Source organism: Channa argus, chromosome 12, assembly GCF_033026475.1.
Source record: "Channa argus isolate prfri chromosome 12, Channa argus male v1.0, whole genome shotgun sequence".
Lineage (NCBI taxonomy): Eukaryota > Metazoa > Chordata > Actinopteri > Anabantiformes > Channidae > Channa > Channa argus.
The window spans coordinates 8,318,910-8,327,189 of NC_090208.1; the positions used below are offsets into that span (position 1 = coordinate 8,318,910).

The 8,280-nt window shown below is 37.3% G+C and overlaps 2 protein-coding genes across 2 annotated transcripts; both read left to right on the plus strand.

Moving 5' to 3' along the window:
• Positions 1-288: 288 nt before the first annotated feature.
• On the plus strand, positions 289-2,799 carry LOC137138372 (type-2 ice-structuring protein-like). Its single transcript, XM_067525500.1, has 7 exons — positions 289-392; positions 493-577; positions 661-711; positions 789-895; positions 1,027-1,161; positions 1,794-1,902; positions 2,455-2,799. Exons 2-7 carry the CDS (start codon positions 517-519, stop codon positions 2,520-2,522), a joined length of 531 nt encoding a protein of 176 aa, XP_067381601.1. The 5' UTR covers positions 289-392; positions 493-516; the 3' UTR covers positions 2,523-2,799.
• A 1,968-nt stretch (positions 2,800-4,767) lies between these two features.
• Positions 4,768-7,429, plus strand: LOC137138373 (type-2 ice-structuring protein-like). The gene is made up of 6 exons (XM_067525501.1): positions 4,768-5,086; positions 5,485-5,532; positions 5,870-5,973; positions 6,082-6,207; positions 6,291-6,399; positions 6,747-7,429. The coding sequence occupies exons 1-6, from the start codon at positions 5,032-5,034 to the stop codon at positions 6,827-6,829; spliced, it is 525 nt and encodes a 174-aa protein (XP_067381602.1). The 5' UTR covers positions 4,768-5,031; the 3' UTR covers positions 6,830-7,429.
• The last annotated feature ends 851 nt before the right edge of the window (positions 7,430-8,280 follow it).

Below are 8,280 nucleotides of genomic sequence, written 5' to 3' on the forward strand. Positions count from 1 at the left end.
GTCCAAGTGAATTAACACATCACACATTTGCAATTTTTTTGTATTTTAGAAAGAGTTTCTGCAAACGTGGTTTGTGCTGTAGCTTCGATTGACCAAGAAAACATTATTCACTTCACCTTTGTCCAAGAAATACAAGCCTAAAAAGTAAACAGCAGGATGAGGTGACACCACTGAACAGCGGTGAATCTGATAACATCCCATAAATGGCTTATTGTTTGCATCCCTTTGACAATTCCCCATCACCTGGGGTGGAGTACGATCCATACTCTATGTTTACTTTAAATGAACTTTGAGACTTGTGCATAGATAATTCTCTGTATAAAATAACGAATGATTAGTATCTGCACACACTTGGGCTGACACTCAGAAAGACGAAGGTGATCTTCCAAGAGGTTTGCTTTTTTTTTCTTTCCTTCTCTAGTTTGTTCTCTTCCTCCTAGAAAAAAAAAAAAAACGTTCCTTTTTTATTTACTCAGTCTCTTTTTCTAATAGGCGCTCATCGGCATCATCTCCACCATGAAGATTCTGACTTTGTGTGCTCTTCTTTGTGCCATGATGGCTCTGACCAGAGCTGCTGGTGAGTGTGTGTTTGTCCCGATTTTGCATGTTAGACAAAGCTCGATGAAGTGTGACATGACAATTACTATAGGATGTGTTCAGCTCTTGCAGAATCCAACAATGACCTTGGGGCAGTGGCAGAAATTCAAGAACGTGAGTAGATATTTCCTCAGTCCATTACACTTTCTCCGTAGATTCAACAAATTATTCAAATTAGTTTTCTCTAAAAGATAATCATGCTATCAAGAGGTCGCCATCTTGTCCCAGCAATTGGAAAAGGAACAATGGTCAATGTTTCATCTACGTTCCACGAGCCATGACTTGGGCTCAAGCTGAGGTATGCGAAGATCTTGATTCACTGCAGAAAGTTTCTTATTTTCTTTCGACAACTACTTGATGTCTACAGCATCTTCGTCTGACTTTGGTATCCTCTTACTCATTATTCACTCTACTCTGCTTCCTATGTAGAGAAACTGTCAGTCCATGGGTGCAAACCTTGCCTCTGTGCATAAAGCTGAAGAGTACCACTGGATTCAAAGGATGATAACAGATCAGACTCATGGGTATCCAAATGCATGGCTTGGAGGCTCTGACAGTGCAGAGGTAAGATATTTTAAAACAGTAGCTTGGCATCCAGTTTTTTAGTAAGACCATGAGATGCGTATTAAAGCTTTGGAACAAGAATAAATATAAAAGTCTCAACTGGACTACTTTTCCATGGTTAGAAACATTTCGTTACTTATCCAAGCAGCTTCTTCAGTCTGAGTAAAGTGGATGGGGGACCCAGTTATATCCTCCAGAGGAGGCCTATGTTCAACCCTGGCCTGATTAAGCTCATTAAGGTGGGAGGCTGGAACAGGGTGGAGTCATCAAGGTTTAACAATTACTAATTCCCTACACCCCTAAGATGGGGTCGTTAGGTGTGGCCCTCTTAGTTGATGTGTGAAATCGTTTTGGGGTTGGATGAAAGGGCAGCATGAAAGATGGAAAGACTGGTTAGGCCATAGACCTCCTCCTCTGCTGCTTGGATAAGTACCAAAACGTTGCTAACCAAAGAAAAGAATTCCAGCTGACACTGATTCACCTTCGGATAACCAAACCTGGATGACCGAGAAGCTTCAACATCTTATAGTAAGACATATATATTATTTTAAAACTCCAATTCAATTTCTTTCTAATTTATTAGCATTAAACATTTATGTACAAATTATTATTAATATACAATCCTACCGTAGGAGGGTGTGTGGTTCTGGAGCGATGGAACACCATTCAAGTTTGCATACTGGTGCAAGGGAGAGCCGAACAACAAGAAGCACCAGCACTGCTTACAAATAAATGATGGAGGTAAATGATGACGCATGCTGTTTGGGTTGATGCAATTATTTATTACAATATTAACTATAATAAAAGTAAAATTTGTTACCTTCTACGGTGGCCCTGAGAGCTCATGGTACTACAAATAAAAAAACAAATAAATAAATAAAAAACCCACTTCATCAATCTGACAACACAGGCACAGCATTAAGAAATGTGCTGCAAAAAGCCACAATACAACCGAAATGTCTCTGGGAGCAACTAAAAATGCATTTACAAATCTAAATGCCCGTCATTTTTTTAACATAACAACTGTTACTGCAGTGTTTTCAGTTCCAATGTTTTAAATACCTTTTTTGGTTGCTTCTAGAGACATTTCCAGTGTGTTGTGGCTTCTTGCAGGACGTTTCCTAACACTGCGCCTGTGTTGTCAAATTGCAAAAGTTTTTTATTTTTTTTATGTGCTTGTGTTTTGCCTATTTGCATGTGTTTTCTGGATTTGCAGGGGCGTGAGCTCTCAGGGCCTCATGTCTATCAGGTTAAACGTATCAGGTTGACCTCCTTTGTTTTTGTGACTTACAGCTAACAAATGCTGGGATGATATGCATTGCTCCAAACTACTTCCATCTGTCTGTGCCAAGAAAATCTGATGATTCTGGGCTGACACGGAGGCACAAAGCAGCAAAAGCAACAACCTCCTCTTACAAATTCTCTATCTCTTTTTTTGAGCAAGGCTACTCAAGGAACTTAACGTAGAGCTGAATTATATTTTAGGTTTTGTGCCTTTAATATGAGCAAAGTGAGCATGTTACAGAAAGCTTATTTACTCTGAATAACTCACTGTTCTCTATTGTCTTGTACCAAAATAAAAGTCTCGAGCAGATCTGAAATAAGGGTCTCTCATCCATATGAAGACTTTCTCCCAAACCCAGTTTGTGTCCACAAGTCCAAATGTCTGTGAAGTCTTGGTGTTTCAACATTCAAGTTATGATAGAAAGTGTTTAGTCCCAATTGCTTTTTAATAGCTTTACAGAATTATGAATTTAATATGAAGTGTCTAAAAAGACAAAGCAGAAATTTACTCTTTAATACGGTGCATTCAGTCAAGAACTCCACTGACTGGACTTTACACACTTGTTCATATCAGGTCCCTCAACTGCCACTGCACACCAGCAATGACTCTAAAAGAGCTACAGAGGTTCTCTCCAGAGATGGAAGAACCAGGCAGAATTCTTCTGTGGGGCAGTTGTGGGATCTGAGTTTAAAAAACAAAAAACAAAAGAAGAAAAATTTCCTTTTTCTTGCTTTTGTTGCATTGTTTTTTTACCAGAAAGTCACATGAGCAAATCCGAATGAAGAAGGAAATGATGTAACAACTCTGCTCGTGTCTTTCAGGTCGAGAGCAGTCTGTTCGTGTTGAGCAATGAGCAAGTTCCGGGCATATTCACTCATTCTCTCCTCCCCATTTAATGTCAACCCTGTCCGTTCCTATACAACTAAACTGCAAGTGCGATTATATTTTACCAGCCACATTATGTTTCCTTTGAACTTAAAGAGAATATGTTTACATGGAACCTGATTGGCAAGTTGCAAATACGTTGATACTGAACATATTAATAAACCAGACCAGGCTTGACAGTCCTGTGCTTTGTCCAACCACCACAGTCCCCAACCACCTCCTGGCAGCTCCTTTTCCTATTCATTCAAACAATGCGTTTTATCTGAACATACTGAGCTGGGATTGATTAAGCTGTGGATCATCTATTTAAATTAAAATCTTAAAGTGCAAATATTGATTATTGCTTCTAGTGAATGTTCATGCAGTCCGATTTTAATTTAGCCAAAAGTCAATTCCGGCTTAGTAATATGACAATATGGTTTTAAATCCCGAAGCGTTTACAGTCCAAGGTGCGCTAAGTTCAAATACTGGAAAAACAACACATTATTATAAATAGCTTGGTTATTATAAGTGCTATGAAAAAAAACCCACATAAGTTACCATATATGAAATGAAGAATTCATGAAATGAAATATATCAGCAGCAGAAATGTAATGACACTGAGTCATGTCAGAAGATTATCCTAACTCCAGATTTCAGTGGGATTAAACTGGTCCCAAACCAAAGACAAGATACTGTTAAGATACAGTACAACATTTAATAATGTTGTGACAGGAGATTATCCAGCCCGGGTTTCATCAAATGTGGGTCATAATTTCAAGTACCTGGACTAAACTTTCTCTGGATTCTGTGGTGTTTGGTGCAGCGTAAATTGACATATTCGTCCAATTTACAGCAAGACAAAATAAATCAATTTGATGGCCACTTATCAAGTCATTTACGAACAGAGATTCGGATGAGAGAGCTCTCGTGCACCATTTTTTTCTCTTCCTCTGCACAGTTCTTGTTAATTTTATTATTCAAATTGTCGTGTAAATTACGTAGAAATTTGCATATTTGTGGAAAAAAGCTAGGAAGTGGTGCGTGACGGTGAGTCCTGCAAACAGTAATCAGCAAATCAGATTTTCATTTGATATGTTGTAAAGGTAAGTTAATAAATTGCACTACTAATTTAATTTGTAAATAAGAACCCACAGTTTATGTTTTTTCAACATAATGAGTTTTGAACTTATACGTTATCATTTCTGCTTTAAAACAATAGTCATGCAAGTTTGCATATTTCAAGTACTTTTCATTTTCTATCAAGTATTTTACAATAAAATAGAAGGAAGTTAATTTTAGTTCTTTGACTGGCATCATTAAGTTATTTGAAAGATTTCAGTACAAAATGAGGAAGGAATGACTTTGCCACAGTCACTAGTGTTGTAATAGAGTTTTTTTTTTGGGGGGGGGGGGCTTCATTTAGCAACAACATAAAACAGAGTACAGCAACAGCAATTGGCACAATCATCAGAAACAAGGTGTGAAAGGTGTGAAATGAGCGTCCCAACACTACTTTTGTGAACAAACTGTTGTCACGCTATGTGCACAGTCTCCAGATCCTCATTTGGAAGAAGGTGACGACATAAGCTCAGTATAAAAGCTGTTCTGTGTCCAACCATGAAGACAGAAGCCCCACTTACTGAGGACAGCCACTTTTTAACAAGCGTTCGATTCTCTCTATTGGAGGTAAAAAAAATCTGCACAGTCCCATCTCTGCCATGAAGATTGTGATTTTGTGTGTGGTTAGTTGCATCATGGTGGTTCTGGCTGGAGGTAAGAACTTTTGCTTACTGCAGAAAAAGCTACAGTAAAACTACAGTTTTGAATTTCTAGAGGTTGCTAAATTGTTTTAAGCACAGGTACATTGGAAAGAAAAACACATTGTGTTGATCATTGTGTTGTGTTGAAATTATTATTTGGACAGTGTGTGTGTTTGTGTGTGTGTGTGTGTGTGTGTGTGTGTGTGTGTGTGTGTGTGTGTGTGTGTGTGTGTGTGTGTGGGCAAATAAAAAAAACTCCAAACATCACCACAGTAACTAAAGTCTCACAGCTGAATTAACTGAGTCAGAAACAGGCGAACGGAGACAGACAGGGACTCTGGGATTGAATGTTGTCTTATCATGTGTCCTGCCTTGTCTGCTGTGAATGAACTTGTTGCTCGTCTGCCTCAGTGACCTCCATTTGGCTCCGGCTTGGGAACCATTACACATGCTGTGTAGGTCAGTGGAGTTTTTTTGTCATGAAAAATAAGTATTGACAGAATAATGAATAATTTCTGGTTATATAGGAGTTGTTTCAAAATATTTTGCCATTAACATGGTTATACAGTCAAAGCAATTATGTGTAAAATGTTTTTTTTTACAATTTATACAGTTCTGAAATTCATTAATTCAAGTGTGAGCTTCCACTGCTGTACCATAAAGTCCTGCACACAGTCAATACTTGTGTTTTTATGAATGACAATTTTAATATTGATAATGAAGTGGAAATAAATGAGTGTTTGCCAGAATAGAAAAGACAGAAGTTAACAGCAGCTCATTCTTCCTTCGTAAACAGTAAAACCTGACCTGACCAACAAATCCTGCTTTGAGGATTGGCATCAGTTCAATGATCGCTGTTTCCTCTATATTAAAAAAACCATGACTTGGTTAGAAGCTGAGGTAAATACTAACATTATTCTGTTTTTTTGTTTTTTTATGACTTTCGCACTTTATTGATTGGAGTCACCTTGAAATCGTTGTTTCACCCCTTTTCTGTCTCTGCTGCAGAAAAACTGTCAGATCATGGGCGCAAACCTCACCTCAGTACGAAGCACTGACGAGTACAAGGAGATTCAGACGTTGACCTTCCCTAACTACAGAAAATCATGGATTGGAGGCTCTGCTCCTCAAAAAGTATTTTAATTATTTCACAGAATTTGTCCGGTATTTAATAAATTGTGTTTAGAATTACTGATCTTTTGCATTTGCTCATTTAGGGAAATGCGTGGCGCTGGAGCGATGGCCAGAAGTTCGACTACACAAACTGGTGTTACGGAGAGCCCAATAGCCCCGAAGACCAGAGATGTTTGCTAATGAATTTCAGTGGTAAATCAAAAGACATTTATTTTATTCTGCTTTTAATAATAGCGAAGAGCAAAAAGTGCCAAATGAATCTCAATCACATTCTTTGGTCGAATCCAATTCCTTGATGTTATGTAATATGCAATATTACAATTTTTAGGAGAATATTTACAGCAGGATTTTATATGGTTTTAATAAAGTCTTTCGCACATTATCTACTGTGTTTTGTTGATTTAGTCTTTCGGGATTTTTATGTAGCAATAGTGGGAAGACAAAACCCGTTGCTCCTTGGGATAAACTGGTTTCAATAGACAGTTTCTGGTTCTGCTTCGTGTAGTCCTGACTGACGCCTGTGCTTTGGCTCTTTACAGAGGAGAAATGCTGGGATGACGACGAATGTGGATTGAATCTTACATCTGTCTGCGCAAGGAGTGTTTTAAGTTTGATGGACTGAAATTGTGACATAGTAGCTGAGAGTATTTGGTCAAAAAAAAAAAAAAAAACGTTCATGTGCTTCTACACTCACACATTTACACCTTTACTCACACGCACAAGTAACATACACACTCCTCTAATATCATATGTGTTATCTCTTATTGTGAACAGCTTTTTGATGTTTGTTAAATTTTGAATATAATTTGTATTATTTTGAATTTCATTCCATATCTTGGAGCCATTAACTTAATAAAAAGCTTTTGTTTTGTTTGGTTTTGTTGGTGCTCAATACTCTGCCCTAACTACTTGTATAGTTCTGTTTTGTAATTTTTTTTTGTGTTTATACAACATTACAATATATTGACATTTTTGACTCGATGAGTTATATGAGATTTCCAACTCAATGTATAAACAGTCCCAAACTTATTAAAATTGGATGACTAGTTTTATTTCTATTTACTGATAATTTATTGAAACCATTCTTTATTTAGTCCATTTCTTGAAAACTGCCAAGTCCCTCTGTCTGTTGTCATCTATTGTCTAAATATTTTTTTCACCCAATAATATGTGATCCCTCTAATACCATATCTGTGGCTAATAAAGAATTTCTTTCACCACATTGCTGTTAATGCTTTATCTTACAAAATCTCCAATGACAGTTCTGCTGCTGAATTCCAAAAGTAGCCCAACATCCTGACAGTGAGTATGTTGTCAGAAAATTAACTTTGATATGGGTGGAGACACGGTGTGAAAAGAGTTGGTTGGTAATTTGTCAGAGACAGTAACAGCAAGGACAAAGATGAACGTGTATATGTGCCCTTTAAATTAAATACTCTGGGACTAATTATAGTAAATCCCTGTTGTCTGTAGGCTGACGTTTATCCAGGAATCCAAGACTCTGCCACAATTAGTAAATCCACGAAAATCTTACGAATGTTACATTCAATTTAACAAAACAACGAAACTTATTTACATTTTCTTTAATACGTTTCTTGTAAATTTAACCAGGTGGTTAATTTTATATATTCTAATCTTTCACTTTAGGTGAAATAAAAGGGTTTTTTCTTTTTCTTTTCTGTTAATCTGTAAATGTTACTTGGTACTTAGTATTCCAAACCCTTCCTACCACAATCCTCCAAAGCTTACAGGCAAAAAAACTTTTCACTTATTTGTCTTTGCTAAAAATGTTAATTTTTCTTGGTTCCCCGTTTTTTTTTTCTTGTTTTTTTTTTTTTGTAGCTGCATATGAAAAGTAAACACTGCGGCAACTACCAATTTGGAATCGAAACAAGCCCACATCTAAGCATCTGCTACAAGGCTTGGCCCTGCAATAGCCTGTAAACTAGTCATAGCCTCTGGCACTTACGCACAACTTTACAAAGGGGTTGAACACTTCTCGCGTTGTTACTGCAAACCAATGATGTTCAGCCTCTGGGATGATGCAATGACGCTGTAGCCAATGAAATAAGA

Coding starts and splice junctions, on each gene's coding strand:
- LOC137138372 (XM_067525500.1), top strand. CDS start 517: ATGAAGATTCTGACTTTGTGTGCTCTTCTTTGTGCCATGATGGCTCTG. Junction 896..1,026: donor TGACTTGGGCTCAAGCTGAG/GTATGCGAAGAT, acceptor CTTCCTATGTAG/AGAAACTGTCAGTCCATGGG. Junction 1,162..1,793: donor GAGGCTCTGACAGTGCAGAG/GTAAGATATTTT, acceptor ATCCTACCGTAG/GAGGGTGTGTGGTTCTGGAG.
- LOC137138373 (XM_067525501.1), top strand. CDS start 5,032: ATGAAGATTGTGATTTTGTGTGTGGTTAGTTGCATCATGGTGGTTCTG. Junction 5,533..5,869: donor CCATTACACATGCTGTGTAG/GTCAGTGGAGTT, acceptor CTTCGTAAACAG/TAAAACCTGACCTGACCAAC. Junction 6,208..6,290: donor GAGGCTCTGCTCCTCAAAAA/GTATTTTAATTA, acceptor TTGCTCATTTAG/GGAAATGCGTGGCGCTGGAG.